Consider the following 26,959-nt stretch of genomic DNA (forward strand, 5'->3'; position numbering starts at 1 on the left):
CTAAAATATACATATATATTTTATTCCTTCTCAAATAACTTCAATCTCTATTAGGTAGATATTATAGATATTATTATACCCATATTACAGATGAAAAAACTGAAGTTTAGAAAGTTTAAGAGGCTTGCTTATAATCACACAACTAGCAAGTATCAGAGGAAGGTTTTGAACGTAGGATTTCTAATATCAAGTCCAACATTCTGTCCATTTTGCCAAATTATGCCCCTCCTCACCTAAATCCTGTCCATACCTTTTCTCTACATGAATACTTATCTATGTGTATTCCCTAGATATGTCCACTCCTCCCACTATTAGTATGTTTAGTAGTAAGAGAGTTTCCTTCAGATTAGAGGGAAAATATTTTATTGATGCTTTTATTACCACAATATTTCATTAAGTAGCTTTATCTTGAATTTTTTCCTCTACTAACAAGTAAGAGTAAACATATCACTGGGGACTTGTGAGTTACTTCTGAGTGAGTCAGTTATTTCTGTGTGGATAAAGACCAACAGAATATCTTGAACCTGAATTAGCTTATTCAGTAGGTATTATATGTGAGAAAGGGGTGCCCCAGGTGCTACATGACTGAATAGAACATTTATATGGGTATAATTTCTATGCTTATATATGTATATGTGTGTGTGTGTGACTCTTAAGTCTTGGAAAAATCAGAGGATTTTCTCACTCGTGATTATCTATTCGTAATACTTCTTAATATTCTAAGACCTCCTCCTTATTTTCAGCATATAGTTCAAAAATATTATAAAACAAAGTTTTAATAAAAGGATCATGAAATATATCCCCCAAGTATACCCTTGGAAAAGAAAATAAATTCTTCAAAGGAGAACACTTTTCTGATATCAAAATATAAATGTAGTGAGGGGACCCAGAAAGAAGGGATAGAAAAAGAAGACTTATTCAAAATAGGGAGCTCTTTTTTTTTTTAAACCCTTAACTTCTGTGTATTGGCTCCTTGGTGAAAGAGCGGTAAGGGTGGGCAATGGGGGTCAAGTGAGTTGCCCAGGGTCACACAGCTGGGAAGTGGCTGAGGCTGGATTTGAACCTAGGACCTCCTGTCTTTAGGCCTGACGCTCAATCCACTGAGCTACCCAGCTGCCCCCCTCATTCAAAATAACTACAAAATAGACAAAAATTTGAGAGACTAGCTACTAAGGTACAAGAACTAGGTAAATATAAAAACAAAACTTTTTTTATAGAATAAAGTCCTAAAAATTGCAGAGATATTAGTTGTTCATGGTTGGATCATGACAATATAATAAGAACAATATTGTCTCTATTAATTTCAGTTATTTAGTGTCATTCCAATAAAAATACCAAAGGATTACTTTAGTGAGAGAGTAAAAATAGTAACAAAATTCATCTGGAGAAACAGGCAATCAAAAGGAAACTGATACAAAGTGAAATGAATAGAATACTTTTTAGACTAACAATATTGTATACAGAATCAATTTTGAAAGACTTAGGAACTCCAATTCAATGACCAATTATAATTCCAAGGGACTCATGATGAAACATGCTATTTGCATGATAAACCCAGCAAATAAATCAAAGTTCCTCTCCCTCTTTTTCTTTCTTTTTTTTTTTTTTGCACATGGCTAATATGAGAATTTATTATACATGACTATACATATATATAAATATTTGTAATGGGTTTTGTTTTTCTTGCCTTCTCAATGGGTGGAGCAAGGGAGAAAAGGAGGGAGAGAATTCAGAGCTGATATAGTTCTAGAAATACTAGAAATAGCAAAAACAAAAGAAATTTAAGACCTTAAGATAGGAAAGGAGGAAACAATAGTACTCCTATTTTCTGATTATATGATTATTTACTTAGAGTAACCTAGGGCAGTGATGGCAAACCTTTTAGAGATTGAATGCCCAAACTGCACCTTCAAGCTGCCTATGAGCTCCCTACATTACCCCAGACAGTAGAGGGAGGAAGTGCTTGCATGGGACTGCTATGCAGAGAGACAGGCTTGTGAACATTGTCCATAGGCTCATTGGAGAGTGGGAACAGAGCATCACCCTCTGGTGTTCTGGGACACTGTGAAGATGGGATTAACTCTCCCCTTGTCTATTTTTAGTTACTCAAATCAAGAACTTAAAGTACCCCTACTTAACACTAAGTAAGAGAGTACACTAGTCACTTACTAGAGTAAGTTCACATCTCCAAAGGCAACTGCCACCCTCTCCCCCTGCCAGTTCTAGGCAAATTGAAAGACTACCATTGGTTTTTGTTAAGGGGGAGTGACAGGAAGTGATAAGAAATGATGTGGAAAAAAGGAGGATAAAAGAGGAAACTATCATGGTCTAGATTCATTCCTTTCCTGGCTTCTGGAGAGATTGATTCCAGAGATTCATTCCCTTCCTAGCATTTGGAGAGATTGGTTCCAGAGATTCCTGCCTTGGCTTGGAGGAGATCTTTTCCCTAGATCCTGCTTCAGCTTACTGGGTGAGTGGTTGAGATTCCTGCCTTGGATTTGGAGGAGGCTGTGTTGGTGGAACTCTGGCCAAAGATACCACCAGAACTTTTGGCTGAGGATTACTGGGAAATCCATGTGGGGACAAGGGATGTGGGGAAGCCCCTGCAGGGCTGAGCCTCACTTCTCCAGAGAAGGGCTGGTAGGCTTGTTAAAATCTGTCTCTTTAGCTACATTTTTCCATTTACACTCTTTCCAACTCTTTGTAAATAAAGCTGCTAAAAGTCATTTTGACTTAAGTTATAATATTTTAAATTTGATGACCACAATATTACTTTATAACTATAATATTTAGCATAAAAACTAAATTTAAACTATTAAAGCATGCATGCCACTTCTTTGCCAACATGGTTTTAGGGAATCAACAAAAAAACTAATTGAAATAATAATCAAATAACAAAATAAACACACAAAAATCAATAGTACTTCTATTAAAAAACAACAAAAATCCAAGAGGCAGAAATAGAATGGGAAGTCATATTCAAAATATTTACAAAATTCACCAAATATTTGGGATTTAATTTACTAACATACACTCAATACTTTTATAGATTCAATGCAAAATGTACCTTAAAAATGCACCTTAGTGAAGGGGGCAGCTGGGTAGCTCAGTGGAGTGAGAGTCAGGCCTAGAGACAGGAGGTCCTAGGTTCAAACCCGGCCTCAGCCATTTCCCAGCTGTGTGACCCTGGGCAAGTCACTTGACCCCCATTGCCCACCCTTACCACTCTTCCACCTATGAGACAATACACCGAAGTTAAGGGTTAAAAAAAAATGCACCTTAGTGAGATAAAGAAGGTCTTAAATATCTGGACTCATATCAGAACTCATTGCTGGGCTGTGCCAATATAAAAAAAATTAAATACTATGAAAGTTGATTTATAGATTTAATTCTATTCCAGCCAAAAAGAGATATTTTACTGAGCTACATAAAGATAATAACCAAATTCATTTGAAGGTATGAAAGATCTAGAATAATAAGGAAAATAATTTAAAAAGCTATGGATCAAAAGGAGAAAAGTGCTTCTAGATCTCACATTTTATTATTAAGCAGCATTATTAAGCATTGTTTATAATTAAGCATTATTAATCAAAACAATTTAATACTGATGGAAAAAATAGGAAAGTAGATCATGGAACTAAAATAGATAAGGAAGAATCAGAAAAGGTGGAACTCAATAATAATCCAGTTGTTTTTTATAAAGTTGAAAACATGAATTACTTAGTAAAGAATGTTCTGTTTGATAAAAATTGATGGGAAAAGTGGAAAACAGTCTGATAGAAATAAGGCAAATAGCTTATATCATATTTCACAATATGGCAGCATGACTTAAATATGAAAGATCAATGCTATTCATTAATCTTTGATACTTGAAATTGAAAAGCTTTTTCACTAATGAAATTAATGAATTTAAAATAAATGGGAAGTGATTAAGTGGGCAAAAAAAACCTTTGCTTTAAAAACATTTGATAAAGTTTGATATCTAAGAATATTTAGTCAGCTAACAAATACATAGGACCAAAATTCATTCCCCACTAGAAAACTGATCAAAGTATAGGAACAAAAGATTATAACAAGAATTACAAACTACTAACCACCACATGAAATAATCAAAACTACTGATAGGAGAAATAAAATCAAAATAATCCTGAGGTTTCACCTCACACCTAGCAAAATAACTTAGTTGACAAAACTATTAAGTTATTGGAGGGATTGTGGAAACAAATGCACACTAAAGCATTGTTAATGGAGTTGTGAACTGGTATAGCTATTCTGGAAAGCAATTTGGAATTATGGAAATAATATGGTTAACTCCATGTACCTTTTGTTCCAGAGATTCCATTTCTAGATATTTGCCCCAAGGATGTTATTAACAAAAAGAAAGGGTCCATATATATCTAAGTATTTATAACAGTACTTTTTTTGCATGGTTTTAGAGTTAGAACAAAGTCAATACCTGCAAACTGGGGAATGGATAAATAGACTGTGGTGTGATAAATATGATGAAGCATGGAAATACATTAACTAATGGAAAGAATAATCACAAAACAATCAAAGATGAATCTTGCAAAATTATAAAGAACAAGTGGACCAGAAAGTAGAGTTATCAGAAGATATCTCCTCTTTTCCCCATCCTTGTTTGCAGAGATGAGGATAGTCCATGAGTTTAGAACATTATAAGTATATATAGTAAGACTTTTAAAAATACGTTAATTGGTTTTGCTGATTTTTTTTCTCTTTTGGTTGCTTTAGTATTAAAAATTATCATTAATTAATAAAGCATGGATCTCTGGGAAGAGAGAGGAGGAGAAATACAGGGGAAATTTTAAGTGATATAAAAAACAAATGTTAATAAAAATTATTTTTAAGATTCTTTGATATGAAGAATGGCTTTCTGGGTTATAGGGGGAAATCTAGGTATTATAAAAACAGAAAACAAATAAGAATCCATTTAAAAAGAAAAGAAGTATGTTGGATTTATTATCTAATAATTATAACATTTTTGTTTTATTATTTTTTTAAAGCAAAGCATTTTGGGGCAGCTTGGTGGCTCAGTGGTTTGAGAGTCAGGCCTAGAGATGAGAGGTCCTAGGTTTAAATCTGGCCTCAGATACTTCCTAGCTTTGTAACCCTGGGCAAGTCACTTAACCCCCTCTTGCCTAGCCCTAACCGCTCTTCTGCCTTAGAACAAATCACAGTACTGATTCTAAGATGGAAGGTAAGGGTTTAAAAAAAAAAGCAAAACATATGATAGAGATTTGTGATTTCTTATACAAATTTCTTTTTGCATTGTACTTTGCATATAGAAATACTCTTTTTTGGTGTTTGTTAAGTAAATAATAAAAAACATGAAACATTTACATTTGAAATAAATATAATTCATTTTAAGAGGAAAGATATTATCTCTCTTTTCTTCCACTCTCCTGAATATGTGCCTTGGAATTGTTCTCTCTGAGACTTCCTAGGAGGGGTGAGGCAGGAACACTTTTCCCTACCTTTGCTAATATTGCAACCAGAACTAAAGCATGGGCTTATGCAGGTCAGCCTAAGTTGGCATCCCAAAGGCATGCTATCTTTTCTGCTTTGGTTCTACAGGCATTTATTTCAGAGCAGATGATGTGAACCAATCACCAGTCATAACCAGCTATTCAGGGACTCATTCAGGGATAATCCTGAGAAAAGGTTTGCTCTTTTCCTAACCTCCTCTCAAGGTACCTGTCTATTCCTAGACTTGCTAATATAATTTATTGTCTCATTACCTAAACATACTCACTGATTGAATTTTACCTCAGTTATACAGAGGCCAAGAGTTAACTAGAGTGGATACATAAATGTAAGTCTAACAGAGAATCTCACTTCTTTCTAAATTCCCTACAGCAGCAAAGGAGGGTACCATGTAGCCCTAATATTGCTTACTTTCCCATCAAATTATTATGTATGCCTGTGTGTCAACGAAAACTAGTGGTAGCCAGTTAAATTGTTAGGAAAATTTAGGAGGCACTATCTCAGAACCAATTAGAGACTCTGAGGGTCTAGAAGTGGAGAGGAAGGACTAGGGTCGTCACATAAAGCAGGTCTGGAAAGACTTGGAAAGCACAAAAAGCAACCAATGTACAAAATAGCTAGATGGCTCAGTGGATATAATTTAGGGCTTGTAGTCAGGAATGCCCAAGTTCAAATCTAGCCTCAAGACACTTACTAGCTGCATGATCCTGAGTAAGTCATTTAACCTCTATTTGCCTTAGTTTCCTCATCTATAAAATAAGGATAATGATAGCACCTACTTCCCTGAGTTGTTGTAGGGATTAAATGAGGTAATAATTATGAAGTTCAGTGCCTGGCTATATTAGTGATGATGATGATGATGGTGATGATGTTAAACTGAGGAGTGGTAGAGAAGGGAGATATTGAGGAGAACCATTAATCCTACAGGCATCTATGTTGAAGCAGAAGACACAGAGAGATCCTACCAGTTGCACCCTAACTACTCAAAGACTGAGAGAAACTCCAAGACAAAGGTCCACTCTTTCCCCAACTTTCCCCACCCCAGTGCTTGCCTATCTAAAGATTTTGTAATATAATCTGCTTCTTTGTTAACTGAGGGCTCCAGTAACTTCAATGTTGTCCCAACCACAAAGACACCAGGGGTTAACTAGAGATAGTTAAAAGTGTAAATTAAGGCAGAGAGCCAACTCTTGACTAAATATTAGGAATTTTCCTAATTGGGGGCTTGGAGCGATTGTCATTGTACTTAACTTTTCAACTAACAAACTCCCTAAAGCTACAGCGGAGGGAGTCCTGTGGACCTTAGGGGCCATTATATTTCCCCAGACTTAAAATGAGCTAATTATTGTGACAGGATGTTAAACTTGTTTGTATGATTAATGCAGGCATAGATGGAGATTTCAGGAGAATTTTAGCCTCTTTAAAGAGTGTTGTGTGTAGATGCAAAGCATGGAATCCCTGCAAAGGTACAGGGAGAGCCTCACCCAGAATTCCTGGGGACCCCTCTGGAGAACTTTGGGTGAGGGGCAGTTGAGAAGGGTTGAGGACAGTTAATTGGTGGGATTGGATGTGAGCAGATACTGTGCTTGTTTCTCCTGACTTGGGGTTTCTCCTGAGAAACCATTGTAGCTTAAACCAGTAGTTTCTACTCGTAGAGTTAGCCTATTTGTCATTTCTATTCTATTAATAGAATAAGCAGAGTATCTGCTCACATCCAATCCCACCAATTAACTGTCCTCAACCCTTCTCAACTGCCCCTCACCCAAAGTTCTCCAGGGGGGTCCCCTGGAATTCTGGGTGAGGCTCTCCCTGTACCTTTGCAGGGATTCCATGCTTTGCATCTGCACACAACAAGAGATAGAAGATATTATCCCTCTTTCATTATAAATTACACTGCAGACGCCAGTTAATCTCTTTGGATTAACCACAAAAAGAGAAATATATTATAATCATAAGCCCTAGGTAGATGCAAGTTTACTACCAATAGGTTACATGTACCAAAATTTGGATGGCCCTAAAACTAAGATAGATAAACCCTTAAAGCAAATAAGAGTCTGGGAAGGATAAGCAACACAAGTTGGAAGTACTGTCCTGTATCAACTTTTCCTTGACCAGTTCTACCTGCGGTAATGTTGAAGAATATTGAGGTGCCTTGGGCTAAAGCTTCCTTCCTGCTTCATTCCTTTTACATGAATTCTGCATATAAATCCACTTATCACATTAATATTATGATTATTATTTTCTTATTAATTTGAAAATTATAAAGGATTTTATACAATAAATACATTACCATTATTTTTTCATCCATTAAAATTTTTATTTGTTATAAAATAGAAGCTAAGATAATTATTGTGTTATTTTTTTTAGCCCCAAAGGGTAGAATCAATAGGCAGAAGTTGTAGATTTAGACCTGATGGCAGAACGTGACTTTATAACAATTGTTTATGCAGTAGAAAGAGTTAGGAGAACTGAGTTTGAATTTTAGCTCTGCTCCTTTCTACCTGTGTGACATTGGGCAAGTCTTTCAACTTCTTTGGGTTTCAGGTTCCTGGTTTGTAAAATGAGGGTATAATAGGGGTTTGTAGCATACCTAAACTACCTACCTAAGATGGCATTGCCCATGTGGAAAATACTAGGAAAGTTGCTTCTAGGAGACTAGAGAATGTTCTGCAGTTGGCCTGCCCTATGACTAAAAGAAGCCTTTTTCTGTTAGCTGTATAAACAATGCAGTTGTATCTTAATACATGCTTCCCTGAGTGCATTTGGGGTTTTTCTGAATTTCTGAAAGTCTAAAGGTTAAGGTGAAACCATACAGTAAGTAGGAAAGGTCCTAAGGCCTACTGCTTTCTCTTCCCTCCTCATTATAAGCCATGTGGCCCAAGAAAGACCTCATCACCTGAATATACATCAATGTTGGACTTTATAATAATTAAATAGAATGTTGTGCCAAACTGTAAGAGTGAAAAAGTTGTGGTCGCCATTTATATTTATATTTATAATTTATTATAAACTATAATTTTATAATAATTATTTATAATTAATGCATATATTATAATTTATAACTATAATAATTGTTTATTTTATAAAGCAGGTCTTTTATAATTTAATAATTTATAATAATTAAAATTTTCATCACCTTTATTCATAATTTATTCATAATAATTATTCATAATTACAATTTATATTAATATAATTTATAATTACTTCTAATAATTAAAATTAAACTATTAATATGTTAGTAGATTTATTATAGCAAAGTAGAGATAGTAAAGAGAGGTAAATGTAGGAAGGAGGTAGGAAATATTGCCTAGCTAAATACTCTAAGTCCAGATCTGGGTGCCTCCAGACCACAGGTACGAATCTGACTGTGAATATCACCAGCTTACCAGAGTGTCTCCAGCCAAATGTTTCACTGACCAAAAGAGAGTCTAATGCTGCAAAGACTGAGCCGCCAAAGAGGGTCTCACTGAAGAGAGTGTCTCAACAAAGACAGGAGAAGAGCCGAAAAACCAGTGTCTCAGGGCAGGGTCTCTTCAACCCAAGCGAGTCACTGAAGCTGAATTCTTCTTTCAGCAAGAACCACCATTGCAGAATCTCCAACACAGAATGAGTGAATTGGCTCTCCAGTCTTGCCTTCTATAAGCCCTTTCCCCATGTCACTTCTAGTCTCTGATTTCTACTTCCTTACACTGTGGGCTGTTCTATCTCTAAGCATCTCAATGGTAAAAAGACCTCCAGGTCTCTGATTAAATTAAAACAGAGGGAGGAGAAGTCCAAGTCCCTGATTGATTAAGTTAAAAAGAAGCAAAGGAGGATAATTCCATTTATACAACTTGAATGCATGAAAATCCCCAACTATGCTCAGTCAGGTAGTTTTAAAATAGTTTCAGCTATGCAGCAATGGAAAATAGTTGGCTCAACCACATAATAGGACAACTTCAGAATGTCTACATAGGAACCTGTTCTTCATTCACCTGGAAGCAGGGCTCTTAGCATCTTTCAGATAGATGATACCATCTTAGGTGGTCTAGGCATATTCCAAAGCCCCATTATTAGGATATTGGTTGTCCTCTAAGGATGGCCTCTATGGCCCTAGCCAACTCTTGGTCTATGAACCTGTGGTCCTACCTAGAGCTATCAAAGAGCAGAACTGGCTACCTCAGAAGCAATGAGTTGGTTCCCTTTTTCTTAAAAATTTCAAGCAAAGGTTGTTGAGGACATAGTAGAGAGAATTTTTGTTCAGGTACAGGCCCCTGAGGTCTTTGAGAGTCTCATCTGTCTAGAAAGGTTAATTGTATGTGGCATGACTAGGAGAGCCTTCTAAGGTCCATTTTAGTTTTTAAAAAGTGAGGAGTGCCTTCAAAGAGATTAGAATGAAGCTCAAAATGCTGTCATAATAGAATAGCTATAGAATAGATGGGTAGCTAGGTTGTAATTACAGGATAAAGAAATGGAACTTTATCTACAATTAATGATGAGACTAAGATGCCTCACATGGCTACTCTGTAGGTTGAACTTAGGGGAGAGATGAACTTGGAACTTCACTTCAATGCCTAAGGTGTATAGTGCTCTCCCCTACTCACTTTATGCTGTGTAAATGGAAATTTTATATCCTTTAGACTTCATTTCCCAGAATTCTTACCTTGCCCCAAACTTCCCTTTTCCTTTCTGTTTACTTGCATCTTTTACATGATCGTATATAAGTTTTGGGTAATGCCTTCTCACACTCTCTTCCATGTGAGTGGTGAGCGCTCCCTGTGTGTTCTCTACCTCTCTAGTTAAATATTAATAAATATTTATAAATATTATACTTTGGAGATATTGAATATTAATTTTAAAATCTACAATCCCTGCAATTATTTTGTGAAAGGCAAGAGAGTAGCTGGAAAGAGAAGATGAGTATATTGAGCAATCGGCATAATCACTTAATAAATCTACAATAAATCAACATTGCTTTTTTGATTAATGGTTCACATTCATAAAATTCATATACAAGTTTATTTAAATGGACACCAAATATTTAGTTCATTTTAAAATCTGAGTGCTTGCTATGTGAAAAGTACTGTATATATTCTATGAGTACATACAATAATCTTAAATCCCTTGTACTTACTTTGTATGTATTTATGTAACCAGGTGGAGAAAAGCCCTTTCTAGAAAGAAGACTTTTAACTTATATGAACTAGGTTCATTCCTGGGGAAGCCTGATTGCAAAAAGAGGGGACAAGGCTTTTCTTGTACTTTCTAGCTCCTTACATTCAAATTGAAGTTCTGGAGAAAAATCTCTTCCTTCCTAAAAGAATTTTAAAAAACTAAGTACTTTCTGGCTTTTTTACTTAATATGTAATGTAAGTATCAGATATAAGACAGATATTTATTTCATTTATCTATCACAAGATAAATACTTAAGACCCCAAGGATTCATAAATGTTCCTTAAAACCTTTAAAAATGCTTAATTAATGACCCTTGGTCTCAGGGCAGGGTGCCTTCTCCTACCATCCAGGGCTATGATTCTGAGCATACATATACCTGGTTTATGTCCTCTCTAACCTCTAACTTGAGAGGGAGGCTTTTCTTATGCTCTGTTTCATTCTTGCATTCATCCCATTCTTGAAAGAGTTCAACTTGGGAAAACTTCTAAAACAAAGCTTTGGAATGCCTCATGTCCAGGGTCTCTTTAAAAGGGATTTACAGAGTTCTATCTAGAATGGAATAGGACAGCTATTTATTTCTTCTGCCACAAAAGAAATGTTTAAAACACTAAAGACTCATAAGGCCACACTGACAAAATGACATGAAACAAGAACCCATTACTCCTATCATCTTCTCTTGGGACATTTGTGGGATTGCTGTGTAGACATTTTACTTTCATCTTGGATCTGTACTATCTAAGGAACTCAAGACACATCCTGGCTTTCACAGTTCTTGCATCTGTAGTATCTTCCTGGTGATGGTCACCTTATCTTCTGAGAAGTTGTTTTGAAGGTCACCTTCTGCTGCATAACCCATTGCCTGTATCTAGTGGCTCTCAAACTCTAAAGCCCACTTGGTAGAGCAGTTATCATTGTTGTAGGAGGAGAGGAGAAAAAGACCTACTGTCCCATGGCATGAAGTCAGAGGGAGAACTTAAAAAGTTCTAAAATGCTCTACAGATAAGAAGACAGAGGAGAGCAGAATTATTTCTCTTAGAAATCCACTGAGGTGGTGCCTACTGGCTCCAGCATGAGTATATACTACCATGGGGATGAAGGGATCAACCAGGACCCTCTAGTTATGCATATCATTTAGCAGGATGTAAGAACATGTGTGTTGATAGACATTTCTAGGGTGCAGATTCAGCTCCACTTGCACCCCATCTCCACATGTGCTCTAGTCCAATCCCTCACTACACACGAAAAAGTAATACCTATCATATTTTCCTGAAAATAAAAAGCACTTTGTGGACTGTTGAACAGTTTATTTCACTTTATTGGGACTTTCATTGTCTGCTTAGCAGAGTAGGATGATTGACAGAAACAGGTTCCAGAAGTATAAAACAGAAAAGAATAGCTGATATTCAAAAACTGAGTGCACCAAGAACCAAAAAGCAACTCAGAGCTATTCTTGGAGCTACTGGTTTCTGTAGACAATGGATACCTGGATATAGTGAAATCACAACATGTTTAACAGATCTAACCAGGAATACAGAACCAGAACCTCTGAAACTAAAGCCTGAACATCGAGTAACCTTAAATAAGCTTAAAGAAGCCATATTATCTGCACCAGCATTGAAAATCCCAGACTATACAAAACCATTCCAACTGTTTGTTAATGAGATCAAAGGTGTTGCTTCTGGAGTACTTACACAGACTTTGGGATAAAGTTATCATCCAATTGGACATTATAGTTGTCAGCTTGATCCAACAGCTGCAGGTACTATTCCCTGTCTAAGCAGGGTAGCAGCTGCTGCTGTGTTAGTCCAGAAGTCAACAGATTTAGTTTTGGGATGTCCTTTAGTGGTCTATTGTTCACATCAGATAGAAGCACCAATGAGGAAATTTCGTACTCAAGCTTATTCAGATCAACAAATTTCCAAGTATGAAATTATTCTCCTGGATAGTGAGAACGTCCAGTTGAAGAGGTATAGTGTATTAAATCCAGCTACACTTCTTCCTGATTTGCCAAAGAATGGTGAACCATTATATCAGTGTATGGAGGTAGTAGATCTAGTGGATATGTGCCTAGAATGGATTTGAAAGACACTCCTATTGAAAATCCAGATTTGATATTATTCACTGATGGTTCTTCATATTTGTGTAATGGAATTAGATGTATTGGTGCTGCAGTAGTCACAGAATTTGAGACACTGTGGTATGGCTCATTACCTAGTAATTCAAGTGCTGAAGGTGCAGAATTGGTGGCATTGAAGCAAGCCTGTCTTCTAGCTGATGGTAAAAGTGCTAATATTTATGTAGACTCTCGATATGCAATTTTAGTATGCCATGCAACAAGAAAGATCTGGAAACAATGAGGTTTTATTACTGCATCAGGAAAACCAATTACACATGCAGGAATAATAACTGAGTTGTTGGATGCTATCCAGAAGCCTAAACAGCTAATCCATTGCAGAAGTCATACTTGTGGCAGAGATTCAGTCTCTAAAGGAAATCACAGAGCTGATATAACTGCAAAGTATGCTGCCCAGAATGCTCCAGTGTATGTAATGAATTTGTCAACAATTGAGTCAGATGATTTGGAAAAAGCTTATGTAGACTCAGAAATCCAGAAATGGAAAGAGAAGTTTGGAGCAAGGAAAGAACATGGAATATGGATTGCAGATACTGGAAAACCGCTGTTACCAAAAGATTTCTATTTGTGTCAAGCCTTTCATACAAAAGGTCATTTTGGTATTCAAACTGTAGTAGATTCTGTAAGAAGGAATAAGTACTGTTGCAAATAAGAACTGTAATAGTTGCTCTGTATGCCAAAAATTCAATCAAGGTGCATTCAGAAAGAAAGGTTTACATGGTAGACCTTTAGCATATTGTCCATTTGAGAGTTTGCAAATTGATTATATCAGCATGCCAAGAACTGGAAGATACAAGTTTTATCTTGTAATTGTAGGTAGGTTAACTAAGTGGCTTGAAGCTTTTCCATCTACCGCTAGCTTTGTGGTGAAAGTGTTACTTAAGGAAATTGTTCCTAGGTTTGGTGTACCAATTACCATAGATTCTGATAAGGGATCTCATTTCGCTCAAGATATTTTTAAAAGAGTCTTTGAGAATCTAGGAATAATATCTAAGTATCATGTTCCTTATGACCCACAAAGTTCAGGTCAAGTGGAGAGTAGGAGTAAGGAACTCAAGACTATGGTAGGGAAAATTTGTGCTGAAATGCATCTAAAATGGCCAGATATTCTTCCCATAGTTTTGTTTTACCTATGTACAAGACCAAGAGCAGATTTGCATATATCATCTTATGAAATGCTCTTTAGATGTGCTCCATTGCAGCCAAAGACTTGTAAAGCTATTTATACGTCTCTCTTAGGAGAAGATTGTCAAATTGCTTCATATTTAAGTGCGTTACAACAAAGGCTCGGAGAACTGCGCATATGGAAGTATTAATTCAATCTGGTCCATTGGATTATTCTCTTCATAATTTTCAACCAGATGATATGATCTATGTGAAAAATTTTGCCAAAACATTGGCAACACAGGAAAGTTAGGTAGATCTTTATACAATTGTATTAGTTTCACCATCATCAGCAAAGGTATTAGGTAGAGAGATTTGTGGTATCATTATTCACATATTAAATTAGCTCATGCAATTGATAATGAAAATGTAGAAATTGTTGAAGAAGAAGGAGAAGAAGAAGAAGACACCATGGAAAGTTAAGATTCATCAGTCAAATAGTCTGTAGTCAAAAAGATCAGCAAGGTGTGGACCACTGCAGTGGAAGAGGGCATTCCAGTGGAAGAGGACATTCAGATGGAAGAGGACATGGCTGATGAAAAGGAGGATTCAGGAAATTGATGGACATTGTGCAAAGACTGAAAGACTTATAAAATTATTAAATAGATAAAGACTTTTTAAAGGAAAATTCCAATGAAGAGGAAAAAGTGATTAATGGACTAATATTCTAAGGAATTTGGGTAATGTAATATAGAAACATAATACATATTCATATGTATCCATTACTACATAGTGCCATCAAGAACTTCAGAGAAAAGAAGAGAAGGTTTCTTCTTCAAGCAACATAAGAAGGAAAATCTGAAATTTTGGTAGGTATCATGCATGCAACAGTAACATATCACAACAGAACATAGCATAAATAACAACATAACAAAAACATATACATAAAAACATAAACATTGTTAGGATACATTGATTCACTAGTTGAATGAGTGAAATAATGTATGGGTACTAACAAGGTTATGATTAGTTATAGGAGAGTAACTTACTAACAATGAATAGTTAGTTACTTAGTTTAGATTTTAGTTAGACTAAAATACTAATAACATAGGGTTAGCTTTAGAAAATTATATTGAGATAGGGCTATAGTTATCTAGATTAGAGTTTAGGGTTGATAAGATAAGGTACTAACATACATTACACTATGTTGCAACATACATAGCAAACACATTACATGAAACATATAACATATTATAGGCCACATAACAAATAAATATATAAATAGATATGTAAATAAGTATAAATGGTGTGTATTATAGTTAGGATTGTAAAATTGTATTATAGTATATGTGCATAAATGTAACATGTGTATAAATATTGGATATATACGCTTATATGTATAACATACATGTATATATTATATGTATTATTTGTACATAAGTAAAATTGTGCATGTAGTTAATATTTGATACTGGTTGTTACACACATACGGTTTTATGTAAAAGTTCAGTTTTGTGTAATTTAGAATAAGATTGTTTAAATTTTCATCTACTTTTAAATGTAATTTGTAGAAGTAAATTTAATGGATTGTGCAAAGAGCCCGCTCTTCGCTTGGTTGGGTCTCTGGAGGTAGGATGGCGTGGCGAAGAATGAAATGAAAATGAGCCAGAGTGCAAGTGAAATTGCAGAGGCTGTTCCTTCTCTCTCTCTTGTGCCATCTGCTGATTTTAATTTTTATACTCTCTTTTCTTTATGATCTCATACAGGTTTTTTTCTTCCCATACATTCAAAATCACATATTAACTTTTGAAACATCACAAGATTGACATTTACCAAATATTTTACTGTGGTTAAACAAAGAAGCAAGCTTTTCAAAAATTATTCATTACAGGGTGGCTTAGTTTGAACTTATTCTTTTCAGCCATGTGTAAGGTACAAGTACATCAGTTCCTAGCTAAGCATAATATTTAATTATATTTTAACTAATTATATTATGTACATAGTTACGTTATACTATTCATTCCCATCATCAATCAAGGAGATAGTTATGGTAGTTGATTACATCCAATAAGATACAATAATATCAGTCTGGTCCAATGTTTTGTTCCCATGGTGTTTTTTCTGTTATAGGATCACTAAGAATACAGTTCTGGTAGGGTGATTCTCTGCTAGTTTGTCATTGCCTTAATTTCCTTGTGTTTCACTGTTTCTATGGTCTGTAGGAGTTTGGGAACAAACCCAGGCCAGGTATTTTCTTGCTGGGAACTTTAGAAACTTGCATTAACTCACTAATTGCTGGTTTTTTGCTAGGCTGATTCTAGGGGAAATTTCTATACTCTAGGGGGTTGTACAGGGGTTTATTTTTGGATAGTGGGTAGTCTATGGCTGTGATTGTTCTTGCCATGAACCTGTATTGTTTTTCTGTGTCTCCTTTGAGCCGGATAAGGATATTGATTGTAATAATTTCAATACAAGTGAATGTCACTGTAAAAAGAATCACATGGGGTAAACTGAGTGTGGAATTTCCACCTTCCTGACAACCTGCCATGCTGGATTGTCAGAGCTTGTGAGTAGCCATGCTAACCTCACAGCCTTGATGGCGTCCAGCAGGATTGGTTTAACTTTTATGTGAAGACTTATGCAATGTTGTGTTAATTGTATCTTTTTCAAAATTTTTATGCATTACAATAGTAGCAGAAGTTTCTTTATCAATTTATAAGAATAGTATTTTATAATTTTGTTGTTTTTTGCATGAAATTTTTCTTTGTATTTCTCTTTTGATGTTTTGTTGTTAATCTTGTTTTACATATGTTTGGTTTGTACTTTGAACCTTGTAACTAACTGTTCATTGCATAATTTTACTTTTTCCTTTCCTTGATTAAATCTCTAGAGTAAGGTAGTATTAGATGAGATAAGATAGACTGAGTATAGATTGTTTGTTATTTTGGGTTAGAATTTTAGTTTTAGTTTAGTTTTCTAGTGCACAAATACCAAAATATTGTGTGCAATACTATTTTGGCTTTGTGCAAAGGGGGGGGACTGTTATAGGGATTTAATTTAGCAGAGTAGGATAATTGACAGGAACAGGTTCCAGAACTCTGTGTAGGTGGCTGGCAGGGGAAAGTCAGTTGCTCCTTGAAATTCCCTTGAATGGAGAGAGCTGAATTTCCTCTGTGTGGATCCTGCTTTTGTTTGAAAACCATCATCTATCAAGAGATCTCTTGCTGGAATTTGGTTGAGTCTAAGTGAGGAATTCAGGGGTGGACTCTGATTTCAAAATCCTTACTCCCTTTCCTACCTTGGATTATAGTAGCAGTATCATCTGGACTTCTTTGGACACAGCTTTGAAGATACAGCTTTGTGGACACACACGTGAGAACCCCACCTTGAACAGCTGGAACTGTTCACCTTCCAGTTTCTGGATAGATTAGATTTAAGGCAGCTGTTAGATTTAGTCTGATAGTGTAGAGTTACCCTTCTGGACTTTGGGGAGGGGACCCAAGTACTTTAAGATAGTTTACCTACTCCCTTCCCTTCCTGACCCAGTTGTTAATATATACCAGACTCTCCTGATAAGCTCTTTTCCCAAATCTGGTGAATTGGCACCTCACCAACAATAAGGACCCATGGTGTTAACCCAGCAGATACCCTGGTGTTACTGCATTTAACAGACATTTATACCCATCCAGTCACAAGTTTAGTTACTTTCATCAATGTTCAGTTCTCCTGGCAAACCATGTCCCAACTTGGGCTTTTTTAGTCTTTTCAACAGCCTCATCTTCTTGGTGGTTTCTTCTGGGAATGAAATTTTCTCCTTTGAGAAACAGTATAGTTGCAGGAAGCATCTTCTTTTGGGCAGCCAGAACTAATTGAAAACTCCAAATACTTGAACTCATAGGTTGCCAGGGCTTATCTCACAATGGATAACTGTGAACAGGAGTCATAGAAGGAAAAACAAAGCCAAAGAGGCAGCCGGGATCTTAAGGTCCATTCTCAGGCCCACCTAGGCAAGCTCATACTGATCACCACTGACATTTTCTCAGTGGGGCCACCACGGGCCATTGTTCTGCTTATGGAAGAGGGGAGGTATCAGGGAATGGAGAGAAATTTTTTCTCTATAGAGGAAACCCAGGAGAGAGAAGCATTTCAAATCAGGCAAGATCCAAAATAGGTGAACATGGAATTTTTCTACCATTACTAAGAAAATCCTTCCTGACTCATTCTTCAATCACCTTAGACCAACTGGGATCTGCTTGTTGTATGTGCCCTTTAGCAGTGAACCTGAGTATGTATCCATCCCCAAGGAACTGAACTGCATATATCATGCACATACATGCACATGTACACATATGTGTTTATATACACATATACATGTAAACACATATACACACATATAACTGGACTTGCCTTTAAAGCCTGCTACATTACCTCTTGTAAGATTAAAATGAATATCCAATAACTCCAAGCATTATATTTTAAAACATTTATTAATAATCACTTGAGGGGGCAGCTGGGTAGCTCAGTGGATTGAGAGTCAGGTCCTAGGTTCAAATCTGGCCTCAGACACTTCCCAGCTGTGTGATCCTGGGCAGGTCACTTGACCCCCATTGCCCACCCTTACCACTCTTCCACCAAGGAGCCAATACACAGAAGTTAAGAGTTTTAAAAAAAATCACTTGAAGTAAAAGAAATGAAAGGACAAAAGTAAAAGCCTGAGTAAATCCAGTTTTCCCAGCCATCATCAGGGGAAAAAAGAATGAGGGGCAAGGTCACACACAAACATCATCTCCAAAACTTAAGACTTAATGTGAGAATGAATGCAGGATGCTGGGAGAGAGAGTCTTGGGGTTCAAATTCTAATCATACACTCTAAATATTCCAGGTTGTCACCCTGAGGGATTAGGCATATCTTTTCTCTACTGTCATCAGCTTGATTCCCATGAATAACTGTGTTCTCTTTATCGTTAGGAAGCCAATGACCAACAACCAATTTCATTTAACCACTTAACACTGGCCAACAAAGGTGTAAACATTTCCCCAGTACTTCCAGATTATATTCTCCATACCATCTTGGTCTCTGTGGGGTGTAGACTCAAAACTTAGTTTCTGTGTAGCACTAGTCTCACCAAATCTATGTGTAAAGGATCATTATTGGCAAATGAGTCATTCCATAGGTCTGGAATCTTGAAGACTACCCCAAAGACTGTTTCTTCCTCCTTGGGGCACCAATAGCTATAGTAATCAGTCTATATTGCAGTTCTGAGATTCCTGTGGTTAGCTCTCCCATGACTGAACATTGTAACTCTCTTTTCTTAGAATGGAAAAGAACAAATGAAAAGTCCAAGGATCCAGGTCTATTTCTTTGGGGCCACATAGAAGAAGGCCCTAAGGCCTTTTTCTTGCTGTCTGGTCTCTCCCTGGATGATGTGAGAGAAAGAACCATAAAGCTTCTCCAGATGAGCTGGAATAAAAGAAGGGGTGGTCGAAGGTGACTCAGTCCTTTTTGAAGACATGAACAATGTTGGTTATACAGCCAATTGAGAAAGTCTGCTCCCAAACACATGACGAGCCAGCTGGAAGCAGTTATAGAATATCTACATATGCTCTATATTCTCTATAAGGCAACTCTCTTACAGGGCATCACAATTCTCCTGGAACCCATGTCTACGTCCTCCATGTAGAGAGATTATATCAACTGAGCAAGCTGATAAACAGGGTCTGAGCAGGTGTCAGACCTTCTTTACACTCTTCTCCCTTTCTAACACATTACCTTTCTAGGCAAATAAATGCATTTCGGAAATATCATTCATATCCCCAGTCCAAATCAATTCTCTGGGGTGTCTGGAGAGGCATAAACATTGTCCTTTTATTTGCTTTCCCAGGGCTACCCAAGAAATAGCTTCAAAACAACCACTCTAGTAAGATCTGAGAGAGTCTTACACACATAGGTAAAAATAACAAATATGTATTTCGTATTTTTTTCAGATCCAACAAACAAGAAGCATTTTACAAAGTTTACAAAAGATTACTACTTGCTAATTACTCAGTAAGAATGCCCTTTCTCATCCAAAAGCAAAAAGGGGGAAAAATTCATCTTCCATTCTCTCTCCACATAGTATTTTCCAGATCAGATAGAGCTCTCACCGAAGAGGTTAAGGACCTAGAGTCAACAAGGTGTTACCCTCTCATTCTAAGAGAGAAACCAAGTCTACTTGGTGACTACAAATTGCTCTAGGTAGGGATGGGAAAGATATAATACCCTCTCCCATTCCACTAAAGACCCTATCTCCACTCTGGATTCACACAAAGTAATCATAATTATTGAATACCTTCTAATGGAAAAGAAATTGAGGTTTCTTCATCTCAGAAAAGCTGAGTCCCTTTCTAATCTCAGAGCATGTGGGATTTAGGGTGGAGTGGAAATCATGCTCTCACTCATTGTTGAGAAACTGAAAGTCCTCGTAGAACACTTTTTCATGATTCTCTTATTGTATAAAGCCAGTTAATTAGTCTGTACAAAATTTCCAAGTGTCCCTTTCTACACAGGGCACCCCCAAATTTCACTAGTGGTTGCCATTAAGTGATCCCATTAGAATTCCAAGCAAATTTCCACTGAGTTTTTATTTCAAAGGGCACCTGAAATTTCCTCCACTTGATCCCAAACACAGTAAAGGCAACACAAAAGGAATTGCAAACTCACCCAACAGGAACAAGTTATCTCAGAGAAAATACTAATAGAAGGTTAAATAAGCCCAGAAGATGGATGAGGTTCTCAAGAAAGGAATTAAACCCTGGAGGATGTTTATTTAGCAAACTCTACTGTTGCAGGGTGTAAGGATCTCGTGGTAAAATCTACGTCTACTTAAATATAAGAAGAAAAATATTAACATTCCTCAAATAGGTACCAGCATTTTAGTGATGCAAGCTTTTATTGGAGTAGAAATATCAAGATTCAGCAACATAGGAAAGTATCAATATTTCTACATCACCAAATCAACAAATTTCAATAGCCTACCAGATAACCCCACTGGGATTGATTTGGGAGGAAACACACACCAGAAAACTGTATAGCTGCAGTCTAGAATTTTTTTTTGGCCAATTTTTCTAGGTTACTACCAAGTAGGATATCTGAAATAGAAAGATTTAGGTGGAGAGTCTCTCTGCAAAGAGTCCAACTTTATCCTAGACAAAGTCTCACATGTAAAGTATATACTTTGGCCTTCTTTTTCAGGGTCAGGCAAGCTATATCACCTACTCAGGTACCAGAGGGTCCCTATTGGCTGCATTCCCTCCCATTATAAAGGATACTAGTGATAGCATTCCAGTTCCATCTAACCATTTAACATTATTTAGCTTGCACAAAAGGATGTCTACTTCAAACAGGGCCTGAGCATGTCTCAGACCCTTCATTACTCCCCTCCCCTTTAAAAAGTTTGCCGTTCTTGGGGTTATAGTTGTTGATTTGTTTCAGTTGTCTTGACTCTTTGTGATTCCATCTGGGGTTTTCTTGTCAGAGATTCTGGAATGATTTGCTATTTCCTTCTCCAGCTCATTTCCCAGATGAGGAAACTGAGGTAAACAGAATAAAGTGACTTATCCAGGGTCACACAGCTATTGAGTGTCTGAGGCCACATTTGAATTCAGGAAGAAAAGTCTTGATTCTAGGGCTGGCACTTAATCCACTGTGCCACCTAGCTGCTTTGCCATCCTCGGCAAATAAGTACATTTTGAACACATTTATCCGTGTTCCCAAACCAGTCCTAATACAAACAAATGTCCAGGCATTTCCCCTGGCGCTTCTAGGGCATATACTCTCCTATACCATCTCAGTCTATGGAGGATTAGGTTCATAGTTTAGTTCAATTCCTACGTAGTATTGTCCAACCAAGTGACTCTCCAAAGCTGCTTAATAAGACCTTGCTTGGTATAGGACCAGAAGGTCATCCCCGAAGTTCACTCCTTGCTTCTTGGTGCAACTCTTTTGGACCAGGTGCAAGGGATAGTCTAGATGCAAGAGATGGTCTAGAGCAGTGATTCTCAAAGTGGGCGCCACCGCCCCCTGGTGGGTGCTGCAGCGATCCAGGGAAGCGGTGATGGCCAAAAGTGCATTTAACTTTCCTATTAATTGCTATTAAAATTAAAAAAAAAATTAATTTCCATGGGGCTAAGTAATATTTTTTCTGGAAAGGGGGCGGTAGGCCAAAAAAGTTTGGGAACCACTGGCCTTGAGGCAAGCGATGGTCTAGATGCAAGAGATAGTCCAGATGCCAGCTCCCAGGTTCTTGGGTCTCATTCTCCCAGTCAGAGACTCCACTCCTAAGGCTGGGAACAGAACAAATGAATGAAAATACCAATGACTGAGACCTATTTCTTTGAGATCAAATGGCCTCAGAAGGGAAGCTGCCCCTACCATATAGTTTCTCACATGCTTCCTTGTGTCAGGAGATGCCAGTTCCCCATAACATTGCCCTCAGTTGAAGCTGACATTTTGGAAGATGCCAATAGTTCTGGCTACGCAGCCAGTTGGAAAAGCTCTTCCCAACCACGTGGATAGCCAGCCAGAATCTTTAATGGAATATCGGCACCTTTTCTAGAGTCTCTTCAAGACGTTTCTCTTGCTTGTCAGCACAATTCTCCCAGAAGTGGGATCCTCTATGTGGAGCAAGCAGATGGAGTTTGGCAATTTGCCAGACCACCTTTTTCATATAATAAACACATGTTAATTTTTTGTGGAGGGAAGTTATAGTATGGGGGGGGCAAGCAAAAAAGATCTCATGTAAAAACTGAGAATTCATCAACTCCTTATTTTCTCTAGAGGCTTTGGGTAGTGTGGTAAAGAGAAGAATTAAAAAAAAATCAGTCTTATCCTACCTAATTCGTCACCCTCAGTATTATCCCTCCATACTTCTATTATTTTTCCAGCTCTTCAATTCAATTGGCCCTAGAAATATCTTTTCCTATTTATCTCCAATAGAATTGAGTTTCTGGTTCTCCCGTAGCCTCACGAGATACAGTTTCCAAAATTAGAATATGTACTTCCAATATCAACCACAAGGTGCCACCCTCTTCTTGATGACGGCCGTTCTAGAGGGCTAGAAAAGAATTTGTCATTTGGCCCGCAGATGTGGAGAGGATAAAAGAAAGAGGGTGGAGCTAGATATACCAAATGGAGGGATCTTAGGTGGACAAAGGAAACAGGGCTGATTAACAGGGTCTTGGAAAGCCCTACTTTTTTTCTTGACTTCAGTTGAGCTTTCTTCGGTATAGCATACAGCACAATTCTACCACTTTTTTATTTTAAAAATCTCTCAATGACATCAAGGTTTTCTCTTGCTGTAGCATTGCCACCAATAGATTTACAAGTATCTTCATAAGTCACTTACATCCACGCCAACACTCATACACAGCCAGAGATGGCGATTCTACCTGATGAACCTAGAAAGGGTTCAGAGATTTATAAGAAGGTAGTAATGAGTCCAAATCCCCTTAAGAGAAAATCTAAGGTCCCCATTTAAAAAATACACAGGCAAGCCAAAAACCTTGAGAAGAAAATGGAGTTTCTGAGACATATTGAATAAGGAAGCACAGATTTATGGTTAGGAAAGCAAATTGTTCTGTTTGGTATATACTTAAGGGGGTGTGGAATGTGGAATACCGCTATGGAAATTCCAGAATTGAATAAAGATTGCTTTATGGTGATGGGTATAGGATAGTAAAGGTATTTATAGCTGATTTGAACCAATCCTTAGCAAAATTACAAAGCAGGTATTTTGCCTTCAGAAACCTTTAGTTTCCTTTCCCAAGTCTTTCTTTGTGATTTCCTTGGTCAATACCCTTTCCTTAATCTGCCCCATGCAAAGAGGGATCTTATATCACTTTTATTATTGTAAATTATCATGAATAATATAGAGGTACCCTATGTTCTACCCCCAAATTATTAGGCAATTTTGCAAATCTTTTAAGGGGATGTCTAGTTTTTGTTTTTAAATAAAGTTGATTACCTTTGAAACAATTCAAAAAATTGTAGGCAGCTCCTCATTCATATTTCCTAATACAATTGATTGTTGGTAGTATTCAGTATATTGAAATTGCACAAAGGATCACATATTAAACTCATCCTTGTAACCCCACATTTTTTCTTGACTTTAATTGAACTATCAGTGTAGCATACAACATAATTCTTCCATACAATATTATTTTCATATTTTTAAAAATCCCTCAATTACATAGAGTTTTCTCTTGATGTGACATTGCCATCAATAGATTTGCCAAGCATATGGTGGGAAGGGGGTCAAACCTTGTATATAAAGCTTGAGTCCTCCTTTTCTTCAATTAATGAACAGAGATTTAGCTTGAATCTGAAAACCATATCCCCTAGACCCATGGTGGCGAACCTATGGCACTCAGAGCCCCTCTCTGTGGACACACATGCCCTTGCCCCAGGTTAGAGTTCACCAGAGGTTGTTACTAGAAAGCAGAGGGATGCAGGGCCAGGGTGTTCCCCTCCCCTTCTCCATGCATGCCTGAGGACATCACCCTAAAAGGTTTGCTATCACTGCCCTATACTAATAATATTTGAAGGAGCAAATAGATATAACTCTAGACTGGTACCCCATCTATCTGAGAGCAGAGTGACCAAGCTTTTGGCCCCAGTGTTCTCTTGGCAGGATTGAAAGTCTCCCTTGGAGAAGGGTTGGGGGAGAAGAAGTTAGAAGTGTCTACTCTGTCACCCCTTGAGCTGTACAACAATACCTCTATGCTACATACAGGGAGAGTGTCTTGTTACATATGGGGGTTCTCATTAGATACTAGTTCCACAATGAATATGTATAGCAATTAGCAAAGAAATCCATTTCTCCAAGTCAACAGCAAAAATAGAAAACAGGAATGCATGAGAACATATATACCTGAAAATACAGAGTTAAGTAGCCTCTCCTTGGGAATAAGTTAATTCTACTCAACCAAGAAAGATTCCTAGATCTCCCTCAAAGGGGAAATTCCTAAAGTCTCTAATGGAGCAAGCTGAGGCAGAGACATGATGGAGACTGCTAGCTCCTTTTATGTAGGCACCTTCTTAGAGTCTTCTCCCTTCAGCAACATCTCGATGTGGGGTTGGCACATGTATTTTCTTTCTTGAAGCTGGAAGAATGAAACACCCGAAGCCTGTTGAGCCTGAAGAAACTCTAGAGGTTGAAGAGACCAAACTCTTCTCTCTCTAGTTCTAGACCGCTAATCCACTGACCCTTCATACAAGCTCTGGGATTGTTCTCTACCAAAGAGGACAGAGTCCAACATCAATGGGCTTTGGGACTCAGGTCACATCTGTAAAATGAGGGGATTAGACATGACAGCTCTACGGGCTTTTCTAGGTCTGACTAGATGATCTTATGCCCTTTATTTGTGGCTTCATCCACTTTAATGTAAAATATTAAGATTTTAGTTTCTCAGTTAATTGACTGCAAAAGTCTTTAGACATGAGCAGTTCTTTTCATTGTATTATCTGCAGGTAAAATCATTTAAAGTTGCCTTGCATTTGTTGCACCAAGCTTTGTTTTGTTTTGTTTTCTAGACCTTTAAGAATCAATACTTAGTATTGGTTTTAAGACAGAAGAGCGATAAGGGCTAGGCAATTGGGGTTAAGTGACTTACCCAGGGTCACACAGTTAGGGAGTATGTCTGAAGTAAGATCTGAACCAGAAACCTCTTGTCTCTAGGCCTGTCTCTTTAGGCACTGAGCCACCTAGCTGCCCCTCCAAGGATTGTTTTGACTATATTAATATATGCAGGTAGTGCTAGTGTTTCTCTTATCAAATGAGACTTTATACTTGATAATTAAGTAAACAATTTTGTTCAATACAAGTAGATCAGGCCTGACTTAGCCTAGTCTGATATCTTGGGTTTGCAACTGGAATAAAATAAAAATATCTGGAGATTAACAAAAGAAGTTTTATTTAGCCACTTTGGGCAAATGATATTGAAAAGAGGGAAAGGATATTCAGAAAAGATAAAGCATTCACTCAGCAGAGAAGAGCTTCCTGGTGTCACTGTGGGTTAGGCTACTGTTCTGTTGGTTGGAAACCTGAGGGAAGAGTTGGGCAGCAGCTACTCACATCCTGGATTTATTACTAAAGGCAACAGAAAGCTGTGCCAATGGCCTGAGACTTTAGTCCCTTAAATCAATTAAATTTCAGGGATGATGTCAATATCTCTTATGGAAAAACTAGGCCAGCCTCTTGGGGCTCAGGTATCACGAGAGACACATTTGTTTTAAAAGCTTTTTTGGCTTATTTAGAACCTCTATTTTATTTTTTTAAATCATCTTGTCTTATATACTTTCAAGATGTTTCAGTTTATTAGGTTTCATGCTAAAAGCATTTACAGAAAGCAAATATAGCGATCTTTTCTCTCCATCAGTAACAGTGCGGGTGAATCCCTACAAGAAATATAGTCAATCATATTTTTTTGGATTTGGGTTTAAAACTTTGTGTTTCTATATTCAGCTACCATGTGAACTCTATTGTCTTTACTTGTATTAATTTTAGCCATTCCAAAAGATTATCTCTTCAAACTAATTTTCCATTTATCCATAATGAATGGATACAATTTCAATTAAAAAAATTAGAGACAAAAATTTAAGGTAAATGAAAATTTAGTTGTGTAGCATTGAAAATGATTACATGTAATACATTAAAAAAAACCCTTTATCCTTCCATCTTAGAATCAATACTGTGTACTGGGTCTGAGGCAGAAGAGTAGTAAGGGCTAGGCAATGGGGGTTAAGTGACTTGCCCAGAGTCACACAGCTAGGAAGTGTCTGAAGCCAGATTTGAACCCCAGATCTCAATACATTCTTAAGTTATTTCGATTTTTTAAAGTTGCATTTTTTGAAAACCAGTATCTTGTACCAAGCGGCTTTCCCCTCCATCCCTGGCATGGGGTATTGGCATCTGTTAACTGTTTTAGCTATGCAATTTGAGTTCTTTCCTGGAAAAGGCAGAACTAAGGAGAAGGAGCTGATTCTGTTCCCCATGGCAAGCAGTTCAGGGAGCTGTTTTGTTACAA

At 37.1% G+C, this 26,959-nt stretch overlaps 1 protein-coding gene across 1 annotated transcript in view; it reads right to left on the minus strand.

The window, feature by feature from the left end:
- The window catches only part of PHC1 (polyhomeotic homolog 1), a 64,981-nt gene extending 40,700 nt beyond the window's left edge, over positions 1–24,281 (minus strand). The window contains exon 1 of the mRNA XM_044679078.1: positions 24,195–24,281. Coding sequence (XP_044535013.1) covers positions 24,195–24,281 — 87 coding nt within the window. The remainder of the gene's footprint in view (positions 1–24,194) is intronic.
- Between the last annotated feature and the right edge of the window lie 2,678 nt (positions 24,282–26,959).

Source organism: Gracilinanus agilis, chromosome 5 (genome assembly GCF_016433145.1).
Source record: "Gracilinanus agilis isolate LMUSP501 chromosome 5, AgileGrace, whole genome shotgun sequence".
Classification (NCBI taxonomy): Eukaryota; Metazoa; Chordata; class Mammalia; order Didelphimorphia; family Didelphidae; genus Gracilinanus; species Gracilinanus agilis.